The sequence below is a fragment of the Pleurodeles waltl genome, chromosome 9 (genome assembly GCF_031143425.1).
Source record: "Pleurodeles waltl isolate 20211129_DDA chromosome 9, aPleWal1.hap1.20221129, whole genome shotgun sequence".
NCBI classification, from domain to species: Eukaryota; Metazoa; Chordata; class Amphibia; order Caudata; family Salamandridae; genus Pleurodeles; species Pleurodeles waltl.
In genome coordinates, this window is record NC_090448.1 from 1,175,497,386 (window position 1) to 1,175,522,327 (window position 24,942).

The window sequence follows — 24,942 nt, forward strand, 5'->3', positions numbered from 1 at the left end:
CAGATATAGAATCCTTCTTAAAATGTGCAAATATTGCCTTATTTAATCACGTGCACAGAACCATCCTTATGTGGACCTGAATGCGTGTTGCTAACCTTGTGAGGACTTACTCCAAAATTGTAACTTGTGATTGAATACATTCATGAATAAATAGGTAACTGTTATTTTTTAATGCTGTACTTAAATTACATGACAGTTCAGTCGTATATTAATAGCTTCTTGTGTCCCAGGGGCACGCAGAAAATGGATTTTGATGATAACGCATTTCCCACCAGAAACCATAGGCTCTCAGTTCCATGGAAAGGGATTCACAAATATTTAGCCACTTGCTCAGTGAACACCAACGTTAACGGATAAGGAAACAATACGAAGTTGAAGTGTTCTGCAGGCCAAAGCTCCTGCAATGTGGTGAGATAGGGAAGCCAGGTTAAGATTACCGGGTGTTTTTTCATCAACTTCAACACTAGGCATCACCTTTTTATATGACTGTGTGAGAATAGTCCCTGTAGATATGGCATGTGATTGTAGTAATGTTCAAGAGCTGACAGTAAGAGAGTGTGACGAAAGTCATGGTCAATGCCCCCGAAGAGACAGTGCATGATTATAGTGGTGCCCAGGTCCCAACAGAAGACAGCATTTAACTATAGTCATTCTCAAATCCCCATAGAGATAGTGTGTGAGTATATTCATGATCAAGTCCCCACAGAGATGGTGTGTAATGATAGTTATCTTGAAATCACATGGGATTGTATGTCATTAGCGTGATGCCCAGATTACCACGCAGATAGTATCGTAGGGAGCCTCGTCTTGCAGAACTGTGCCTTGGCACAACAGAACGTCAGATTGCAGGGGCTGCGCCACTTCTGCCAAATCTGTACTGTCATGCCCAAATACCTGCCTAGCTCACAGCGCCTTACTTGCCCTCCTAGCCTTACAGAGTGAGAAGTAATTCTGGCAACCCAAAAGGCAGGACACTGTAGCCCACTCTCCGGGAACCATGGTGAAACAGGTCCCTCCTTTTCGTACATTATCTCAGTCATACATATCCATAGCAACAGTAAAAAACATACAATGGAAGCACACAATATATCTAATGCAACTAACAGGGTCTATTATGAAGTAAATTAGATGCGATTACAATACTGGTAATAATTATGAAAATCGTAATAGCAGTTTGAAAACTGTATAACACCTATAGTGCCACCATAATGCAAATCTAGTGGCCTGGCCTACCCTGTAATTGTATGCGGAGGAAGACTATTATTATTATTTGTGATCTGTGGGAGCGGAGAACCCCACACCTCTGTTTGCAAAGTCAAGCAGTCCTCATAGGGGAGTGTAAACCCAGTCTGCATAGGCTGCATGCCCCGTAGGGCATCTGTTCCATAGACAAGTCAGCTCTCCTAGAATCCCCCTCTCTAAAAATAACGATTATGGGACCTAATTTATAATGTTAGCCTGTTACACTGAAAAGTTACTGTGTTATACAAATAGAAGCCTGGGAATGATTGCTGGATGGACAGAAAACAACACCTGACACTTGCTGTGCCCACTGAGCTGTTGGAGAATTTACAGACAGAATCCCAGGCAAGCGGCTGCACAAGTGACATTAGAGTGTGTTTCAAAACAATGGCACAACAGGAAAAAAAGCACAATGTATGACAGTACAAAGCAAAGACGGTGTGATTTCTAGAGTGCTAAAAAATGAGGCATAACTATAGTGAGTCCATGAACAGGCCTCATGACAATAATGAGTTATTCTATTCATATTAAACTCTCCCAAGACACAGTATCTGATAATGGTCATGCCTGGCTTTCCACAGGTGTAGTGTTTGCTTACAGTCACGTTCAAGTCCCCATGGAGAGTGTGTGATTATAGCCAAGTTCAAATCTCCACGCAGAGAGTATTACGATAGTCAAGTTCCTGGAGAGGTAGTGTGTTATGACTGCCATGCTGGGAGATTGTATGTGATTAGTGATACCAAGGTGCCAGCAAACAATGTGTGACTATTCTCATGCTCAAGTCCTCACAGAAATATTGTGTCAAGCTCAAGTCCCTGTAGGGATACTCTTAGCATAGACAGGTTGAAGTTCCGGTAGGGATAGAGTGTGCTGATAGTTGTGTTCAAGCCCTCAAAAATATAATGTGGGATTATATTGATGCCCCGGTCGCTAGAGAGATAGCGTGTGATTTTTGGGATGTCCATGTCCACACAGAGATAGGATGTGATAATAGTGTTACCCAGATCCCCACAGAGAAAGTGTGTTTTTGTAATCATGTTCAAGTCCCCTCAGTGATAGTGAGTGATTACAGTTATGCTGAGGTCTCCAAGGAGATAATGTGTGATTATAGTCGAGTTCAAGTCCCCACAGAGGTAGCAAGTCTCCATAGATACATTGCGTGATTATAGTGGTATTCAAGTACCTGCGGCGATAGTGTCTGATAACAGTGCTGCCCAGATCCCACCAGAGTTCGTGTGCGACTATAGGGATACCCAGGTCCCCACAGAGGTAGCGTGTTATTATAGTCATGCTCAAGTCCCTGTAGAGATAGTGTGTGATTCCAGTGATATTCAAGTACCTGCGGCGATAGTGTCTGATAATAGTGCTGCCCAGATCCCACCAGAGTTCGTGTGCGACTATAGGGATACCCAGGTCCCCCCAGAGTTCATGTGCGACTATAGGGATACCCAGGTCCCCACAGAGGTAGCATGTTATTATAGTCATGCTCAAGTCCCTGTAGAGATAGTGTGTGATTCTAGTGATATTCAAGTCCCCGCAATGATAGTGTGTGATTACAGTGTTACCCAGGTCCTCTTCATCTGTGGTGAATGCATCAGAGGAACCCAGGCAGTCTTCAGGCAAAGGGCTATGTTCTGATCCGCTGTCTTCAGGTAATGACGACTCTTTGACCTTTGTGTTCTATAAGACAATAAATTCAAAAGTTATAGCACATCACTCTTTTCTGTAGTGCAGAGCAACAATTTCTATAAAATGGAAAAATAATTTTTTGTCTAACCTTTTAACTTTCCTTAGACTGAGCTGCATGAAACTTCATTTGCCGAATCCTGGCCACATGTGCAATTTAACTTCGAGGTTTAGTGCAGATTCTTCAAATTTATTAGAAAACCAATTGCCTTTTAATTGGCTAGTGAGGCCTAAAGATAACTAGACAGTTAACTGTTTGTACTTTTTATATTGCATGTTTATTTTGGGGGTGGGGAGGGGGATTGGCTTGGAAAAGCTATTTTCTACAAAGTGCAGCGAACAATGGGCATTGACTGGAATTAGAATGATTAGGTTTTGTTTGCTTTTATGAATAAATTGTGGCTAAAACGAGGGACAATGGATTTACATGATGCTGTGGCTGCACTTTCACAACATAATTACGGGTTTGCTGTATTTGCCAAACTTGCAGATTTCTAAAAACACGTTGGTTACATTAAAACTGATAACAAAACTACTGCCAGACACTGTGCTGCATAATGCAGCATAACTGGCCTTTTCTTGCTACAGAAGTCAGATAATCTGGCCACATAATCCTATAAGCTCTGACAATGATAAAGCTTTGCAGAATGGTTTGGGGGCTGTTGTAATTAGGATGAACCAATATTTCAAATGGATCCGTGAATTATTTGTCGTATAGGCCGGATGCCTATAAAGTATGTTCTTTTTTTTTTTACCAGTGCAATAAAAGCACCCTAACATGTAATATTTATATGTATTCATACTTCACACACATCATATTTTATATATATATTATATATATATTTATATATATATATACACATACACTCATACTTCCATACATACATACACACACAAACACAGACACATACACACTCGATGAGGCTGTGCTCCCTTACTATACATTAATCCAAACACAGCTGCGCACGGCGCCACTCCCTGAGGCCAACACCCTCTAAGCAACCAACCTTGCACCATGCACGGACCTTGCCCATGCGCGGCAGGGGTTGTCTGCAAGGCTTTGCAGCCAGACCCTGTGGCCAACCCTACACTGCACACGGTCCTTTGGCCGTGCATGGCGGGAGTTGGCCGCAGCCTGTCTTTCTAGATATGAGAATAGGTGTGAGAGGGTGTATCTGGGGATGAGGGTGGCTGTGAGAGTTTCTGTCTGGGTGTGAGAGTGCGTGCATCAATGTCTCAGTGGATGCGTCACTGTCTGCGCAGGTCTGTGAGTGGGTGCATGAGGGTCTAAGTGGGTGTGTGAGTACCTGAGTGGGTATGTGAGTGGCTGCGTAAGTCTGAGTGGGTTTGTGAGTGGGAGAAAGATTGAAAGAGAGAAACAGAGTGAGAGCAATAGAGTTTTTTTAGGCTTTGATGGATGATATACTTAGAATGAGATATTCTGGACACACTGAATAGAAAAGTGTATTTGTCAAGTAAAAAGAGCGAGATCACCTTTCAGTTTGAACCTTAAACTTTTGAAGTTTAAAAGAAATTAAGGTAGGAAATGACCAGGGGTACACCTGGAGTAGTATCCTCAACTTTCAGTGTGAGGGTCAGTGACCTTAACCATTATGCCACAGGTGACTCCTCACTGTGGTATGTCCAGACGTACCTATGACATTCAACCCAAGGATTGCAATTGCACACATACGTGAATGTTCCATCACTAGGATGGTTTAACAGTCACAATATTAGTAAATAAACAAACGCAATGCTGTGCGATACAAGGGTTTGAACCTTCAGCCTACTGAGTGACAGTCCAAGAGCTTTACCAGTAGGTCAGAAGAAACTCTGTTCTGCTTTGCATCAAAGTGTAACTATAACATTCGACCCACACGTCTTGCTAGTCTAACTGTTTGAAGTCATTGCACAGACAGACAGACAGACCAGGCAATGACAATCTCTCTCTCTCTCTCTCTCTCTCTCCCATCCCATTATGGATTATGGCCTTGCCCACCTGGGGGCTCTATAAAAACAAGCGCGGGAGGCCTTTTTTTTTTAAAACATTTTTGCTGGATTCACTGCAAATCGCTAAAAAAAAGAAAAATGCTTTTTAGCTCTTGGGGGGAGAGGGGGTGGTTCCTTTTGGGTCCCCAGCACCAGAGCAAAGGGGTCAGGGTGACTGTACCCTGGCCCCTTATTTATTTTTCTTTTTAAGTGGGACTCAGCTAGAGTCCTAAGATGGCAACACTTTTTTGTTTGAAGTGTTGGCAGCCAATCAGAGCTGTACATTTCCTTGGATGAACTAGTCATTATTCGCGAATACAGTGTAAAGGATCCGCGTCACTAGATATACAATTTTTCTGGCCGGATTTACACCAAATAAGTGAAAGCATAATCTGCATACCGAAAGGTAGCTTTCTGCCAAATTTAGTGTAATTCCGTCCAGTGGTTCGGGCTATAGTCTTGTCTAAAGGTCTATGTAAATTAACATAGGAAACGCAACTTTTTTGCTCCCTCACCTTTTTCTCAGTCCCTGCTTAATGGGTCACCCAGAAACGTTACATACGCAACAAGAATCACTGAGTCACTTGTTTTGGAAAATTCTGTGAAGATTCCGTCAAACAGTGCCCAGGATATATGCAAGTCAAAAAACGCTTTTGCTATGGAAACATGGTCCTAACTATAACTACCTAGTACTATATATCTATCCACACATACACACACGTATCTACACATCTATATGTACATATCCATCTCGCCCTCCATCCATCTATTTGTCTATGTGTGTATAGAGAGTTACCTTTTTGACACATGACCATGATGCCGAGATGAGCCTTTCAATGAAAGGGGACTGCTGAGACTATCTGACTAATATTGAAAACTCACACAAGAATGAATGGAAATTGTACATCATTAATGAAGAAATGTAATTAGCCCTGAAAAAGTCCCAGTGCTTACGGGACGAAACTTGTTGACTGTATTCACCATAATTTCCATAAGAGGAAAAAAAAAAAAGAATACTGCTTTGATTGCGAAGAAGAATTCTTCTATTTTATTTTGTAAGATATTTTGAAAATATTCTTGATTACTATGGTTCAGTCTTACAACTCAAGGAGTGCTCCTTCTATTTGAGTTTCTGTTATTGGGTCTTCCTTGAACGGTGAACCCAAGAAGCAGAGCACTAGTGCCTTGAAATGACTGTGTGCGGGATCACACCTTCTAACTGTCATTAGCAGGTTTAATATGCATGTTGTTGTTTCATTAGTTATAAAATCAAATATTCAGGCAGACCCAGAGTACAATATCATTGCAAAGGCACATAGTATTGTAAGCAGTAAAAATTGAAGAGACTGGTTCGCAGTTTTGAAGATCAGTAGCCATTTCACTTGTACTATAGTAAAACATGTTATTTAAACTTTGCACTGAAGTAATACATGTCTGAACCTGCTGTTATTACAGTACTTGCTAGAAATAGGTTTTATTGGATTACATTTCAAGTCACTGGTGGGCATATATAGTAATGCCATGACAGTGAAAATATACCTTGCTTGATGCACGTTATTTACAGCAGCTGTACTAAGTAAATGTGCATTCATACATGTATTACTACAGTGCAAATGTCAAATTTGAGCTCATTACTCCTTGCAACCCGGCTTTGTTTAAATACATTTTGTTAAAACAAATACATAAGAAACAATGCCATGGCATAAACCACATATGCACGTGTAGAGTATGATATGTTATGTTTTACCATTGTTGAGGGGGGGGGGGGGGGAACACTTAAAAATGGTACCAAATAGCATAATGCACAATGGTTTGCAAACATCTACTAGAATTCTGCAGTCGCTATGCAGGACACTTTACTACACATGTTGCCCAATATGTATTTTTTTATTAATATAAAATAGATGATGTGATTCTACACATTTGTTTTTTTTCCAGTCTGCACATGCACAGTTCAGAAAGTGAGATTTATGAATTTGACTGTCTCTTGTTACCAATATTTAGTGATAATACTTTCAAATATATATCAATAAATATTGATTTACAAATAAAATCGCCCTGACCCTAGAAAGTTTAAAAACATACATCATCTGGTGTTGTGCTAGTACAGAATGAAATAAGGAAAGTTAGCACTACTTGCAAACAATGGTGGTGCTGGACAAAATCTCCCTTTCTCCATGGCAATAACTGCCATATATACTATGATTTTAATAAGAGGACCACTCACTCACAACAAAAATGTTTCTCCCTCCAACTCCATCAACATCAGCCTATCCCACTTTGGTATACAGGGAGTGCAGAATTATTAGGCAAATGAGTATTTTGACCACATCATCCTCTTTATGCATGTTGTCTTACTCCAAGCTGTATAGGCTCGAAAGCCTACTACCAATTAAGCATATTAGGTGATGTGCATCTCTGTAATGAGAAGGGGTGTGGTCTAATGACATCAACACCCTATATCAGGTGTGCATAATTATTAGGCAACTTCCTTTCCTTTGGCAAAATGGGTCAAAAGAAGGACTTGACAGGCTCAGAAAAGTCAAAAATAGTGAGATATCTTGCAGAGGGATGCAGCACTCTTAAAATTGCAAAGCTTCTGAAGCGTGATCATCGAACAATCAAGCGTTTCATTCAAAATAGTCAACAGGGTCGCAAGAAGCGTGTGGAAAAACCAAGGCGCAAAATAACTGCCCATGAACTGAGAAAAGTCAAGCGTGCAGCTGCCACGATGCCACTTGCCACCAGTTTGGCCATATTTCAGAGCTGCAACATCACTGGAGTGCCCAAAAGCACAAGGTGTGCAATACTCAGAGACATGGCCAAGGTAAGAAAGGCTGAAAGACGACCACCACTGAACAAGACACACAAGCTGAAACGTCAAGACTGGGCCAAGAAATATCTCAAGACTGATTTTTCTAAGGTTTTATGGACTGATGAAATGAGAGTGAGTCTTGATGGGCCAGATGGATGGGCCCGTGGCTGGATTGGTAAAGGGCAGAGAGCTCCAGTCCGACTCAGACGCCAGCAAGGTGGAGGTGGAGTACTGGTTTGGGCTGGTATCATCAAAGATGAGCTTGTGGGGCCTTTTCGGGTTGAGGATGGAGTCAAGCTCAACTCCCAGTCCTACTGCCAGTTCCTGGAAGACACCTTCTTCAAGCAGTGGTACAGGAAGAAGTCTGCATCCTTCAAGAAAAACATGATTTTCATGCAGGACAATGCTCCATCACACGCGTCCAAGTACTCCACAGCGTGGCTGGCAAGAAAGGGTATAAAAGAAGGAAAACTAATGACATGGCCTCCTTGTTCACCTGATCTGAACCCCATTGAGAACCTGTGGTCCATCATCAAATGTGAGATTTACAAGGAGGGAAAACAGTACACCTCTCTGAACAGTGTCTGGGAGGCTGTGGTTGCTGCTGCACGCAATGTTGATGGTGAACAGATCAAAACACTGACAGAATCCATGGATGGCAGGCTTTTGAGTGTCCTTGCAAAGAAAGGTGGCTATATTGGTCCCTGATTTGTTTTTGTTTTGTTTTTGAATGTCAGAAATGTATATTTGTGAATGTTGAGATGTTATATTGGTTTCACTGGTAATAATAAATAATTGAAATGGGTATATATTTTTTTTGTTAAGTTGCCTAATAATTATGCACAGTAATAGTCACCTGCACACACAGATATCCCCCTAACATAGCTAAAACTAAAAACAAACTAAAAACTACTTCCAAAAATATTCAGCTTTGATATTAATGAGTTTTTTGGGTTCATTGAGAATATGGTTGTTGTTCAATAATAAAATTAATCCTCAAAAATACAACTTGCCTAATAATTCTGCACTCCCTGTAGATGTTCAGTTATGCACAGTTACCATCTTGTACTGCACATACAGATGTAAAGAACATGTGTTAAATTAACATTTTAATCAAACATATCATCCTTTCACTATATAAACGAGAAACAATGTATTATACCTGGATTCTGATTTCTTCTACTTCATCCATAGATGCTTCTACGTCATCATGCAATATCGAGTCTTGCTGTGGACAGCTTTCAAAATGTTGCACCTTCTGCCTTATCTCTGTTGTTTCCTAAAATCAAAGACAAAGGTATTAATTTTCCGGGTTTAGGGAAACAGCCTTTGCAACTACTATTTCCAGATAGTTCTAGGAGCACTCAAAAAATGTTTACAGGGCTCTCACTGCCTGAAGCTGAAGTCCACGAAAACAAAGGCGTTCCTTTTCAGAAAGGTAACTATAATTCGTGCCCTCGCCATGCACTTCTAATCACCCCACATATTACAGCACTCATGCCAACTTCTATAACTTCTATAACATCTTAAAAATATAAACGAAACAGCAGTCAAATTATTGAAGTAAAAACTGTGCATGGCGGGGGTGCGAGTTATAGTTACCTTAGGGCACGACTTTTAGTTACTTGAGATAACTAACTATATATATATATATATAAAATGCATATTTTTTTAAATAAGGGTAAGGCTACATTACGGCTTAGGGTTGGGTAGTGGTAAAGAGTGGTAAGCATAAATTTAGGGCCGGGTATTGCAAAAGGCAGATGTGGGTAATTTTAGGGTTGGGTAGTCGTAAACGAAGGTAAGGTTAAATTTAGGGTTTAAGGGAGGGTAATGGTAAAAGGAGGCTAGGAGTAAATTTTAAAAAGAGGGTTTGGGGAAAAATTACATTTGATGTAGATATGTATATATTCTTTTTCCGCAAAAAAGAAAAAAAATAGCAATATTAAGTTTAGTGTTTGCGGTGGGTAGTGGTAAAGAGAGGTATGGGTAATTTCAGAGGTTAGGGGTGGGAAGTGGTGAAGGAAGGTAAGGACTGAATAAAAAGGGGGGGCGCAGAAAAATAATTTTAATTTAATATTAATATATTTGGGTGTGTGTGTGGGTGTGTGTATGTATGTATATATATATATTTATAATTTTATGTAAAGGTAAGGCTACATTTAGGGTTCTGGTTGGAAAGTGGTAAAGGGAGGTATAGGTAATTTTAGGGTTTAAGAGCAGGAAGTGGTAAGGAAGGAGTAAATTGAAAAAAAGAGGGGGTTTGGTGATAAATATATATCTATATATATTTATCTGAGTAGTAAGGGTTGCATGCATGAGGCATGTTAAAGGCATTCCTTCTAATGTCATACATGGTTTGTGATAATCAGAAGTTCTGTTTCTCTCAGCATTCATTCAAACTTTTCCAGTATTTCATGTGCACTTAAACAACACATCAACATCACATCAACGCGTTTTCCCCAACATCATCTTAAAAAAAAGAGTGAAATAGTATACCTGTCTCCAAGAGCAGTCTCGATCCCCATAATCACAAACAATTTATTCATCCTTTTTAATATCTTTTATTGCAAATGCACAGAGATGCAGCTTTCCATTTTTATCAGTGACCTAAGGGTAAAAAGGAGCATTATAAATCACTGGTCAATGTAAGCACTTTACAAACTTTTTACAGTGTTCATAGCTTACCAATTTAATTTTGGCATTTGGATTGATATGATCATCATTTATGAAACGACCAGTTCTTCCACCATTGCCGTCCACACTAAAATAAATATATTCCACTTTATTATTATTGAAATATGTAGCTACTGTAAGAGTACAGCTGCACAGTGTTAAACACAGACACAAATAACAAATAACCTGCACATTAAACATGTAAGCCCTTACCAGTATTCCCTTCCTTTAAATAAGTAAAAATAGAGATAAGCGGCCTCTGCAGCAGAATATTGCAAACATTGTTTTTCACCATCCTGGCCTTCAATGAGAGGCCCAGCGTATTCCAGTAGAAAGTCTCCTTTGCAGATGTCTTTTGTTGAAAACACTCCACTTCCTAAATACCGATAAATGTATATTATCAATGTGAAGCTGGAAGCAACCCTAGCAAGTGTCTTACAATAAACACTAATTTCATTTAAAAGTCATGCTTAATACGTGATGGGTCATAGTCAGGAACACTGGAAATATGCATCGGGGAGGACTAAATTGCATGGCAGGGCAGCCTAAATTAGGAACAAAAACACACAAACTATGGGGCGTAATGAGGGAGATGGTCCGATAGTGTTAATTCATTATTTTGACACTTTACACTTGGTAACAGTATTGGGGAAAATATTTACCTTATTAGCACCAGTTTAATACCCAAATACAGCAACGGGCAACTGAAAAATGACTAGTGAACCTCTGCGAAGGACATTCCACTGTGCGGGACGCGCGTAACCAAGTTTCAGTAACTTTTGATCTGTTTCAGCTAGAAACATATTGGGGGGGGGGGGGGGGGGTCACAGGGGGTGTGCGATCGCATAGTTTATGTGGCAGATATGGCAAATCCAGAAACCGCAGCAAACTCACATATTTACAGTGGCCCTGATCACAGCACAGCATCAGTGCATAAAAGCAATTAGGCAAAGAATACCAAGATTTAAACAGAGTCCTCTTCAAACAAGAGCTCTGAACATTATTCCACAATACCTTGTAATCATTAATAAACTTCACAGTGCAGATATTATTTTGCTTCATTCTCTGGGGACAACCTCTGTGCGAGTCTAGGCAAAAAAAAAGAAAAACAAAAGACGAAATGAGATTACATTTTAAACTGCAATTAAAAACACTTTTTATCGACAGAGCTTTTCTTCAGCACATCGTTTGCGACTTTTAATATTTGCAGGCATATTTTCTAAATTGAATACAAGCTGGAATCACAGCAAGTTATTCCTGTTTTAGTCTTGAGCAATCATTTAAAATCACATTGAATTTACCACGGTATAGCACTCACCATTGGAAAATGATAAGATGAGCTTGTGAAAATCAGATGTGCCTCTTCCTTCCAGAGATCCTCGAGTCTGGCGTGTCCTTCAGCTTGTCCCAGGCGAAATAGGGTTTACAAGTTAGAAGTGGAGTATTTATACAGTGCGGGCCGCTAAGGTAGCTTCCCCACATTACAATTTACAAGCTGAAGTGTTACGTGTGGTTGTCAGGGGTCAGGTTCACTGAAACAAAGAAGTGATCTTGGCAGTAAGTGTGTCAGAATGGCCTTTTGTTAAATGTTGATATTCCACATTTCTACATGTTTTGAGAAATGATCTATGAGCCTAGTTCAAATTCAATTGAAATAGTGCATTGGTTCTGAAGTGTTCGTGTCACATGGGCCCAGATTTAGTAAAAGTCAGACAGCGCAACACTGCATGAAAAATTAGAGTGATGCATTGTGCAGAAATTGTGCATCATATTTACTGAGTCACTTGCAATGATAGTATCTGCTGCACTAACACAAACAATGCTTCTTAAGTGTAGCACAAAGTGAGTGGTGTCCAGCCTGAGATTTGCTGTAACTTTACACCCAGAATGCCTATTTGTGGTTCTTCTGCTGTGTTACATCCTATTTGTATACATTATTAGCAGGTTGGTATTACTCAATATAAAGCCATCTGATGTGCTTTGGTCAACATTCCAGTGTAAAAAAATGATTTACACGTGAAAGTTTATCAGCGCAAACATTTGCGTTGCATCACATAGCGTTTGACTAAATTATGGTAAATTTGGGCTATGGCGTGCCAGGGACCACTCAGACCATGGATAATTATCTGGCATTCCAAGAGACTAGAAAGGATTCTGAATATGAACCTGTTTTGTATGCCCTCTGTCCTTCCCCAACTTACACGCATGATGCAAGTTCCACAGAAGATGGCATTTACGCAATAAAAGATAAAGGGCCCCATTATGAGTTTGTGGACGGAAAACTCCGTCCGCCAAACTCCCGACAGGGTGGCCACCGCCTATGCAGCGACCTCTCTGCCGGAGCAATCATGCGTTTCATTGGTAAATTCCACAAAATTAGAAAGAGAGTTTAGTCACATCCAGCCATAAAACAAAGACACGTTGAACCCATGGATTTCAAGACAAGCTTTCTTGAATTTAACACTGGACACACCTTTGGCAGAGATGCTTGTCAAATGCCCAGTACACATTTTCAGTATGTTCCCGTCTGCTTTTACTCTGCCAGTGTAATGCAGCAATTGTTGCCTGCCTTTGAAATGCCAAAGGACAACACCCACAAAGTGCACCTGCTAAGCTTTCATGGCTCTCACAATCCTTTGAGTACAACTAATAAGCCTTTCTTAAACTCTTAAAATTGTAACATTAACCAGACGAAAGCAAAAGCTGATCCAATATTGTTAGGCACATAACAGGCCCCTTTAATGGTTGGGGATTTGGGAGTTCTGTACACATTTTATGACTAAAACATATGAGCTTCACAACTGCGCACTGAAGTAGCCTCAGGACTGTGAGTTACAAACATGCAGCACAAATACAACTTTTTTTTATAGTGCTTTATGCCACACTTCTGCTGTTTATAAGCACTGCTATATGATGACAGTCCTTCAAATATATCCATCATAACGGTATACAGTCTTTATCTCCCGGTCTTTACCCTGCTAGATGTTATCGCACTGCTAAGTACCATACAGGCATTTTTTTGGCCCTTTTCTATGTGGTACTTTAGAACACAGGTATGTTTATTTTTAAATGTCATAATTACTAAGGGCCTCATTACGAGCCTAGCGATCACAAGGCTGCCAGGTTTGCGGATGGCGGTTGGACTTTGCAGACAGTGAGCATTGCGATGGTGCTGGTTCAACCTGCGCTCTACAGCATTGCCGCCGGCTCGATTACGAGCCGGAAACAATGCTGTAGCCCGTTTCCTGCTAGGCCAACAGGCGGAAACTCAGGTTTCTGCAGGCTGACCTAGCGGGAGACTCTTAATGGGTCCAGCAGGGAGGTAGTCAGTGTGGTGGTAACCTCCCTGTTGGAAGTTCGGCGGACAGTGAAAAACAAACTCCTAATCAGGCCCTTCACCACTTAAAAAAGAGGATAAATAGTTATGGAATGAGTAAGAATTTAAGGTAGAAACGTTTTTGAAGGAGGTTTTAGGGTTCGGGGTGGGTTAATGTATAGGTGAGCCGTTTTTGTGTTCAAGGGCGGATAGAGGTAAAGAGAGGTAAGGTGGTTTATCGTTTAGAGTTTATGGGTGGGAAGAGGTAAAGGAACTGAAAAGATTTTTGGGGGATTCAGTGGTGGGTAGTGGTAAAGGGTATTAAGGGTTTTTTAGGTTTCATGGATGGGTAGGAGGTAAAGGGAGTTAGAGGGTTTTAGGGTTCAGGGCGTGAAGAAGTAAATGGAGGTAAGGGGTTTAAAAAACAGAGGGTGGGGGGGGGGGGAAGTTAGGGAAGTCTGGGTGTTTATCCAGAAAACAGAAAAAAGGAAAAAACTAATTTAAAAATGAAGTTTTTGGGGAGGGGGGAAACCCCCAGAGAAACTTCTTCCAATTGAGAAAAGCATGATAAATGGTAATTCTTTTCAGATATTTTTATTTGCCTCAGGCATGAGGATTTAGCTCTCCATGAGCTCTTCGGTGGAGCACAGCAGGTAATGGCTCTTGCAGTAACATCATGCGGAGTTTGCCACTCACTTCAGCTGATTTATTAGCTGCTTTGGGGTGATCTGTCAAGCATGGCTGAGAAAATAAGTTGGGGGGGGGTCCAAAACGTGTTTTTCCCATGCAACTTCCCACCATAGGGATTTTGAATACTACTACATCCCAAACTGCTGGACAGAATTACACCAAATTTGGCAGAAAGGTAGATCTTAGTCCAGAAAGAGCCCTTTTTGTGATTTGTTGTAAAGCCATTCAGTACTTTTGTGGTTATTTAAGAAAAAGGAAATATATGTATCTGGGCAGAGCCTAAGCGAGGAGCTCATGATCAGATCTGACTGGCTGCAAGCACTCAAACCAGAAAGTGCCGGCAGTCATCTGAGGACTCTGAATCAGTAGAATCCCAAGAAAAATAATAATAAAAATAAATAAATTAATAAGGACAAAGGGGCAGGGTAGGGATACACTGACCCTCTAGGGCTGGTGGGGCCCCCACTGGGGGGCAAACTTTTTTTTGCAGCAAATCACTGCAAAACTTTAATTAAAAAGAAAAAGTCACAGTTCTTTCACTGCATCGCTCACGGTCCCCTCTTCTCCTTGCTTTTCCCTGATTCTGAATGTTTTCACCTTACATTTTCCACCCTTTTTTGTGTGCCCGCTCGTTGCTTTTCCCTCGTTTTCACTGCTTTCTCCTTTATTTTTACCCCCGGATTTGTGTGCCTTCTCCCTCGTTCTCCTTGCCTCCCGTTTTGTGTGTGCCCTCTCCTTGCTTTCCCCTTGTTTTCTATGCTCTCTCCTTGGTTTCCCCCCTGTATTTTGTGTGCCCTCTCCTTGCTTTCCCCTTGTTTTCTATGCTCTCTCCTTGGTTTCCCCCCTGTATTTTGTGTGCCTTCTCCTTGCTTTCCACTAGTTTTCACTGCTTTCTTCTTGCTTCCCTCCTCCCTGTTTAAGTGCCGCCTTCTTGCTTTTCCCTCGTTCTCACTTTCTCCCTCCTTTTCCTCTGTATTTTTTAGTACATTCTCCTTGCTTTTCCTTAATTTTTACTGCTTTCTCCTTGTTTTTTCCCCATTTTTGAGTGCCTTCTCCTTGCTTTTCCCTCATGGCGGGGGGTTGAATGCATGCAGGGTGTTGGCTGTGTGGCCCCGGCCATAAGCCAGGCCCTGCAGCCAACCCCCTGGTGCATTAAAAAACCCATAGAAATTCACTGAAAAAAAACAAAGGTTAAAGGGACATTGTAGTTAGGAATTAGTATATAAAGAAACCCTAGAAATTCACCAAATAAAGTTGAAGGGACGTTACAGTTAGAATCAGACCTTACACTCATAAGTTCCAAGGGCATGAGTTATAGTTATCTTGGTTCACGAATGAGTCTAACTATAACAACTGAATTTGTGCCCCCCCATCCTCTGGGGCCCAGTTATGTGACCTGGGTGCCCCCCCCCAGGTCACTCAGTCTCAGTTTTGGAGACCATGGGGGGAGCATGAAGGCCCACAAGGTACTACCTGGCTCTCTGCCTCCTGCGAGAGCCAGAGCAACGTTTCCTCTGTTTCCCTGCCTGAATCTCCAGGGGCAGGGAGACAGATGAAACCTCTGCTTGCAGCAAGGAAGAACTGTTTGACAGCTCTCCCTCGCTGCAAGCAGACTGTTTGTTGCGACTTGACAGCAGCTGTCAAAGCTGCAGCCAAGCCACAGCAAAACGCTATGTCCTGGGGCTGTGCAACCCGGGACATAGCAGGAGCTGATCCTAGGGGTGTCAGTCTGCATTGCCATCTGTAGCTCCTCGGGGGGGGCAGCACGCCCCCCCCCCTCCAACATAATTAGCCCGGGGGAGGTGGTGGTCACCGGGGCTGCAGTTGTCTGAAATGGACTGCCTTTTCTTTTTTTTAATGTTTGCTGCCTGGGAGGTGGTGGTCCCCGGGGCTCTGGGGTGTGGGGGTAGTGCTGCTGTGAGGTGAGAGTTTGGGGGGGGGGGGGAGGAAAGAGATGCACCCCTCTGCGTACCCCAGGGAGGTGGTGGTCCCTGGGGCTGCAGGGGGGCCACACGGCCCCAAGCATAAAATTAAAGAAATGCACATTTTCACATGCCCCTGGCACACCTCAGGCCTTTTAAAAAAACAAACAAAAAAAAACATAAGTGCTCCCACACACAACTTTGCGAAATTCATGAATTTGCAACAAAAAAATGTTTAATGCTTTTTTGTCCTGGCAGTGTCACTCTGGGACTTCAACACTAGAGCTAAGGGGTCAGGATGTCTCTACCCTGGCCACCTTTCTTTTTTTCACACTTACTTTTGTGGGGCTCAGCTGAAGTCGAGTCCCAAGACAACACTTGTTGGTTTTAAGTGCTGGCAGTCAATCAGAGCTGTGCATTTCCCTGCACAAGCTTTTCATTATTCACAAAGTTTATGTGGCCAGAGATATACAAATTTGGATTTCCTTAAATTTCTCAAAAACAATTGAACAGATTTACACCAAATAAGCAAAAGCACAATCTGCGTATTGAAAACTAGCTTTCTGCCAAATTTTGTGTAATTCTGTTTAGTGGTTCGGGCTGTGTTAGTGACCGAAGGTCCTATAGGAATTAACATTTGAAACAACTTTTTGACCCCCCCCCCCCTTTTTCCTCTCATCCGCTTGTTGGATCACCCCAAAACCTTACATGCGCACAGGAATCAGTGGCACACTTTTTTTGAAAAATTTCGTGAAGATTCGTCAAACGGTGCCAAAGATATAGGCAAGTCTATGGAAACATAGTCCTAACTATAAATATTTAGGATATATATATATACACACACACACACACAATCTACTGGCGGCCAACAGTGAGTTGTTATAGTTAGCACCTACTTTCCACAGGAAAACCCTTTTCTGACTTGGCAGTATATTTGGTGCCATTTGGCTAATCTTCATGGAATTTTCCCCAACAAAAAGTGTCAAGTTGAGTCTTGTTGTGCATAGAACGTTTTGGAGTGATCCGTCAAGCAGGGGCCGATTAAAAAAGGGAGGGGGTCAAAAAAAGTGTGTTTCCCTTGTTAATTTCCATAGAGATTTTAGACACGACTACAGACCGAACCACTGGACGAAATGACACCACATTTGCCAGAAAGGTAGCTCTTTGTCAAGAAAGTGCCCTTTTTGTTATTTGGTGTAATCTGTTCAGTAGTTTTCGAGATAGCTAAATTTGTTTATCTGGGCGATGCCTAAGCACAGATCTCATGGTGAGAGCATATAAGAGGGGACAGGGCCAATGCACATGGACAACAGAGAGCAGAGGGGAAAGAGGCAAGGGCAGGAAGCTGACCATACCGACAGACAGGTGGGACAGATGCAGCATCACAGACAATGAAGGGCAGGAGGAAGGGGCAGTGGCAGCACATCAGACCACACAGGGCAGGAGGGAGGAGGCAGGTGCATGAACAAGGACAGCAGAGGGTAGGGAGGAGGTGGATGGGGCAAGCTAACTGTTCAGGGCAGGCGAGAAGGGCAGTGACAGAACAACGGCCAAACAGGGCTGTATTGAAGCAGCAGGGGCATATACTTGGCAAATAGATGGCAAGGAGGAAGGGGGCAGGAGCAGCAAGCTTAGGTGGGGGCAGCACAATAAAAGGCGAGAACCTGCATCGAACCGCTCCCCCGTGCATTGCGATGGGCATCTTACCCAACGTTTAAAAAACCCTAGAAATTCATTGAAAAAAAACAAAGGTTACAGGGACAGGGAATAGATTTACAAAAAACCTTAGAATTTTTTATTTATTTTTAAACAGTTATTGGGAGTTGTAGTTAGGTTCAAATTGTACATGCACAAAACCATAGAAATTCAGCTTTTATAGTATTTCAAATAACTATAACTCGGGCCCCCACCATGTACATTTTTCCCATCAATAATTTCACTGCAAATGTTAGTGATATCAATGATATCATAGATGATGTCATGAGTGATGTAATATCTGAGGTAATTAGCAGTGCATGGCGAGGGCACAAGTTATAGTTACTTGAAATAATTAACTATAAAAGCTGAATGTCTACGGTTTTGTGGGTGTAAATTCTGAACCTATTATATACATATATTCACTCAAATATAAAATATACGTTACTATTATATATATATTCGGCAAAAAAAACAAAGGTTACAGGGACTTTGATACTGATGCAGAATAAAAGACAAAAAAAATAATATTTATTGTATCACTTGCCCAGATAATTGAAATTGACCATTTGGGGATTAAAAGTTATGTTTCAAACAAGTGACATGTTTCATCTGCCCGGCTTTTGTGTGTTCATATTTTGTGACAAGAGTAGCAAGAGCAGTTATCCCTCTGACTTAAAGGTTAGTTCACTAAAGGAATCTGCATATCATTCATTGTTCTCTGTATTAAATAGAATCACCCAGCATGTACACAGCAGATAAATGCACACTGGATTCACTCAAACTCACATACATGTTTATTTGAGTGTTTTAGGCATCCAAAGTGAGCCCATCTGAAGAAGACAATCAGAAAATTCATACTGTTATAATTGCAATATTCCCACATGCTTTATCCTTTTTATATTCATGTGTCTAGAGTGGCCTAGTGAAACTTCAGGCCTTGTTTGATTAAAACAAAAGCTAAACAACTTCAGGGATTAAGCAGCCGGTGTCAAATGGGGCAGAGTTGACAGCATGTGGAGTAGAGGCTTTGTGTACAGTGATGCCCTCTGCAGCTGTAGAACGACATGATGGAATGAAAGTGGAACTCTCAGGGGTGGTCATGACACTGGGCTGATTACCTCTCAAGTGGTCACAACTTACCTCCACCCACTCTGCTGGGGACTCTTCAGAGCTCGGCTTCACTTGCAGCTTGGCATAGAGACACTGCTGGACCACGGCGCGGGCGGTGACAACCTTGTCCTTATCCGCCATGGTATTCTTGTGCACAGTTACCGTTAGGATTATCTCCTTCCAGGAGCTAGTACCAGTCAATACCTGCAACAAAACAAAAAAAACTGCTTACAATGTGCACCACAGGCACATGCCTGCTTCTAAGAGCTTATAGGGTCTGCCGATAAACTGCATGACCTACCCAAGTGATATAGAACTTTATGTGCAGCTGCAAGAACACTGAGCAGTGGTAACAACTCTCGCGTTAGCCAGGTAGCTCCAGGGCTGCCACTGACCAGCATGGGCTGCAGTCAAGGGATATCTGCGACAATTTACTCCCTCCAAGAACAGGGAGAGAGTTCAGAGTTCAGCTACAATAAGACAGAGCAATAGTTACAACCTGAAGCAAAGCCAGATGCCTTCTGCAACCTTGGCCACAGAGGCATGACTGAACCACACCTAGGAGTATCTGTCACTAAAGAGACTTCAAAAGCAAGGACCTGGCACTAGCTGCAGACTACAGGAGGAATAGGTTCAGTTCAGGAATATCACTTACTAAACCAAAAATGTAATGGATGGAAATGTGCAAACTGTTGTAACAATCAGGAAATCCATTTTTGTTTGTGCAATTAAGGACTAGAGCCAACCATATACAAAAATGTTTTGTTCTACCCCGAAATGGGCAATTCAATTTGTTAGACCTCTTAGTTTAGGCTGATTGAAGCTAATCCATTATCAGGGCTTTAGCTAGAAGTAAACTTTCCACCTGAGAGATGAGCGGACAAATGTAACTTTGCTGTGAACAGTGTTTACTTGTTTCTTGAAGCTGTGCTTTTCAGTAGGTTCCTTAATTCCTGAATAAGTGCCATTAGTTTAGCAGAGTTGCACGGATTCCTGAGGCTGTCCTGTTTAGCAGCAGTTCCTTTATTTGTGATCCTGTGTTCTTCAGCAGAAATTCCTTCATTTGTGATCCTCTACTCTTTAGCAGCAGTTCCTTTATTTGTGTTCCTGTACTCTTCAGCAGCAGTTCCTTCATTTGTGAGCCTGCGCTCTTCAGCAGCAGTTCCTTCATTTGTGAGCCTGCGCTCTTCAGCAGCAGTTCCTTCATTTGTGAGCCTGCGCTCTTCAGCAGCAGTTCCTTCATTTGTGAGCCTGCGCTCTTCAGCAGCAGTTCCTTCATTTGTGAGCCTGCGCTCTTCAGCAGGAGTTCCTTCATTTGTGAGCCTGCGCTCTTCAGCAGCAGTTCCTTAATTTGTGAGCCTGCGCTCTTCAGCAGCAGTTCCTTCATTTGTGAGCCTGCGCTCTTCAGCAGCAGTTCCTTCATTTGTGAGCCTGCGCTCTTCAGCAGCAGTTCCTTCATTTGTGAGCCTGCGCTCTTCAGCAGCAGTTCCTTCATTTGTGATCCTGTGCTCTTCAGCAGCAGTTCCATCATTTGTGATCCTGTGCTCTTCAGCAACATTTCTTTCTGGACTAGGCACAGGTGCGGATAGCGTCAAATCATTTCAATTTAATTATTGCCCAACTCAGTTCAATGTCTTTGCAGTGCACTGTGGGTTAAGTGTAGAATTTGTAGTAAGAGAGTCCCTTGGATTTGCTACAGAGAAAAACAAACACAGTGTGCTTCCAGGCCCTAAATTCCAAACCTGGTAAAATAGTTCAGTGGGTAATGCACCTCATGCAAACACTAGCATGCAATTTTCAGAGCATATGTCTGAACGCTGAGGGACAAACTCAAGCTTTCATGCTTCATAGGGTATCCACTGACTACCATTCAGTTGTCAAGTAATTAACACACAATATTAACTAGTAAAAAGGGTTATGTTTGAGTCGTGTAATACATGTGTGACCATCTATTTTATATTCAAGACAGTTTTTATGGTTCCTTGCCTACCGTGATGTTAGATACAACACACCTTTCTGCAAATTCTGTGATCACTTATTGTACTTTGGTGCACGTATTGTTTCACTTTTATGTGGAAAAAACCTGTCTTCTCAAAGAGGTTGATAACGTTTATCATTTTGAGGGACGCAACAACCTCTGCTGTTCTCTAAACCACTCTTTGATGCACTGAATTAAAGTTACAGAAGGGCGGAGTACATGGCTGATACAGGAGGGTGCCAGTAACGTAGGAAATATTAAGAGACTTTATTCATGTTCCTCATCTGATACTCTCACGTTATCATTCTATTACCTGTGAAGAGCTCTGCTTCCCATGTGTCTCGGTCAGCTCAAAAACACCTCCCTGATAAAGAAACAGAAAGTACAAGGCAGAGATGGGGGCTACTAGGGTAGGTTTCATCAGGTCTGGACATAGCCCTGGACAGTTCCAAGTAGAACTCCAGTATTACTTTTTGAGAGTCGTTTCCTCCCACTCACCCAGATGGTTTCTAATGGCAAACAGCTGCTTTCAAATAAAGCATTATTTTCCATCATAACAATAACCTTTAGGTCTGTCACATCATTCAGCCATTTTGTGGCGCGACATGGGGCCTGATTACGACCTGGGCGGATGGGATACTCCACAATCAGGCCCACAGTCTATTTGTATAAAAGCCTGTAGTTGCCACTGGAGAAACAAACCCTTCTCTCCCCTCTTCATTTTCCCAGTCCTATATTTATTCTTCTTCCTTCCCCTATTTCTCCCACTCTACTTCTCTCACCCTTTTCCTATTACCTACATTGTTTATGGCCGATTTGCCTTCAGCATTGACGAATATATGCTTTTTTCATGTGTGTGTTAACTCAAGGACATGGAGCTCACCCTCCCCCCCCCCCTCTACTCCTGAAAGCTTACACTGGTGAATTCTCTGTCAGGACTGAAAGGTCTGATTATGTTCAACTTTCATTCCTGAAATTTGGCAGCAGCCAGTAAAAACACTACAACTCCAATGAATATGTACAACATGTCATCAACAACTCATGGCGTCAACAACTAATCGTAATGTCTGTAACAGTTTAAGAGGGTCAGTCATCGCCTCACAATCCTCTTTCTTTGCTGCTCACAGCAGCCTCAGATAATTGCTCCTCATTTTCCTCTAAATTTAATCTAATGGCTGCTGGCAATGGCTATGTAAGGCAGGAGGAGGTTTCACAGGCATACGATCTTGACTCAGAACTGGTTTGTATGACAGATATGGCAGTTTCCAGCTCTGTTGAGACAGGAAAGTCTTTGAATTTGCAAAGGTGGCAGAACTCATCTGCCAAACCCCACAAGAAATCTCCAGAGAGCCTGCCACAGATGCATCGATCGAAGAATCTTTTGGAAAACTTATCTCAATAATCAGCTTATTCAAAACTCATAAAGTGGACCTCTCTCAGGAGTGCCCAGGCCCCAATAGTCTGTTCCACAGGGATACTATCCCGAATTGTGATAAATGGTCCGATCAAGACAAAGGAGACCCTGATTCTCCTTATCCTGATGACTCTGGCAGGGAGTCTAGGAGATTCAGAGACCGGCATCTGTTTTGCTTTAATGCTGACTGAGTACACACACACGGAAAAGAGTCAAAAAGAATCTCTGGACTGTACCTCTTAATCTTAAGAAGACATGCATTGAATCCCTTCGCAAGGTTTGTAAAGGAAGATCAGTAGAACTGAAAGTGCACCTTTAAAATGTGCTCAACAATAAAGTGAGAACATGTACAACAAAGCTTCAGTCTATAAACAGCAAATATATACATGCAAATGTACAGATACCTATATATAGGTATATATGCACATAAATATATACACACACTCATACACAATGCAAAGCAAATAATTATTAAAAAATTAATCACCACGGGGCCTATCTGGTGCTTCAACTTTCTCTCAGTAACTTCAAGCCATAGACTTTGAGATCGGCTGCGGGAGAGAGAGAGAGAGAAAGAGAGAGAGAGAGAGATAGATATATACCCTCATAGGATTTCAGGCATTCAACATCAAAATCCTGAGCAAAGTTTCTGAATCTCCCACTGTCAATCCTGGGTCTCTTATATACCTTAAACAAGCGAGAGGGGAGAGTTCTTGAAAACCTCCCCCAGCTCCCTGTTATTCAAAAGCTACTTCTACTTCAGGTCAGCTCTGAAAGAAACACGTTGGAAACTGACAGTTTCCCAAGGTATCCCTCCCAAAACTAAACCGTTCCCTGCCGTACCATAAACTTCAACCTAGCACATCCTTATCTTGCTGACTGACTCCTCCACGTATGTCCTAGCCCTTGGTGAGAAAGAACACGCAGACACGCAGAACAAAGACATGAACAAAAAGCACATTGTATAAAGTAGGCATGGAAAAATACTTGCAGCTTTTAACGTGGCGGTGGCTAATGCTAAAATAAAGTCAATAGGCAAAATGAAGCTGCCGGTCACTAATGTGACGGTGTGCTGGTAGGCTAAGTGCAACGTGTAGTCAGTGGTCAATACACAAATATCATTACAGCATCTGTCGGGAGGGGCCAAAAAAGAAACTGAAAAACAAATAGGATACACACCAAAAAGGCCAGGATTTATGTAAGGATTTCTGTAATCCTCACAATATTACACACTCCGGATCCTTGGGATCCATGTGATAAAGCATCATATTATCTCAGACAACGGTTGAGGCAATTCTTAGACAAAGAAGTGTGCAACAAATTATGGGCAGATTGCCTTAGACCCTCCATTGAGGGTATGGTCGCAGCCACACCAGGCTTGGACACCACTATTGTGATATTCATTGTCAGACATCAAAGACCCTAAGAGGGGTATTGATCGATCTTGGGAATCCCATCAGCTCTAGGATATTACAGGGGCTTTGATGAAAATAATGAAATTACCGGATGAGGTCAAACAGACTGCACAGCCATTGGCCTAAATTATGCTGATATGCCCTCTACCAAAGCTGTGCTGGAAGTGAAAGGTAACCTCTTTCGGGACACCTTTGTTAAGATCCTATCAAAGTTTGTGCAGGCCTTCACTGCTTTAGATATAGCTCAGTGTTCCCTTAAGAAAGTCTTCAATGTTTGGGGTTTTGGCTGGGCTGGAGTGGCAGTGGTCACACTCCCTCTGTCCAGGTTCGCGAGGTAACAAAGTTCCCAAGCACATGGACTGCTCAGACTAGAAAGGTTTCCCCCTCTTGATCCCTCCAGTAGCAAGATCCAAAAAGTGCTGGCAGGCAGAGTAACCAGCAAACCTGCAGGTGAGAATTCAGTGTTTTCCCCGAGTAAAAAGGGGGGGGGGGGGACAGAACAGCGGAATGTCTGTGCAAGTGGGTGGAAATTTCCGCAGATGCATGGTTACGTCAGACTGTACAAGGATTCCAAATAGAATTTTGGGGTTCTCCCACACAGCTGGTAAGACCACAACCTCTCACCTTTTCAGAAGAAAAGTGTGGAATTATAGCTTGAGAGGTGCTGGGCATGGAAAGCAGGAGGGCTATTAAAAAAAACCTTGTACATTCAAAAGGATCCTTAAGCAACATCTGTATTGTGAATAAGGGCAAATGGGTGCACCCTGTAATAAACCTTAAAGAGTTCAATGGTTGGTTGTTCTACAGAAATTTCGAGGTAGGGGCATCCAGCTTTTATGGGATCTATAACGGCTGAGTGAATGGTTGATCAGACTGGACCTGAAGTATGCCTATCTGACGACTCCAATCTTCCATACACACAAGTGCTTTCTTAAATTTCTCAAGGGAGTTCAATTCTTGGAGTTCAAAGTGCCCCCTGTTGTGTGTTTAG

At 42.1% G+C, this 24,942-nt stretch overlaps 1 protein-coding gene across 2 annotated transcripts in view; it reads right to left on the reverse strand.

Moving 5' to 3' along the window:
* Positions 1 to 24,942, reverse strand: part of DTD2 (D-aminoacyl-tRNA deacylase 2) — a 31,073-nt gene that overhangs the window by 3,278 nt on the left and 2,853 nt on the right. Inside the window, exons 1-5 of one of the 2 annotated variants that reach the window (XM_069209094.1) lie at positions 10,622 to 10,759; positions 10,421 to 10,496; positions 10,232 to 10,342; positions 8,895 to 9,011; positions 2,808 to 2,922 (exon numbers count right to left, since the gene is read on the reverse strand). In XM_069209094.1, coding sequence (XP_069065195.1) covers positions 2,808 to 2,837 — 30 coding nt within the window. In that variant the 5' untranslated portion in view covers positions 2,838 to 2,922; positions 8,895 to 9,011; positions 10,232 to 10,342; positions 10,421 to 10,496; positions 10,622 to 10,759. Of the gene's footprint in view, positions 1 to 2,807; positions 2,923 to 8,894; positions 9,012 to 10,231; positions 10,343 to 10,420; positions 10,497 to 10,621; positions 10,760 to 19,174; positions 19,349 to 24,942 lie in introns of those variants that run through there. The other variant, XM_069209093.1, reaches the window with a different exon arrangement.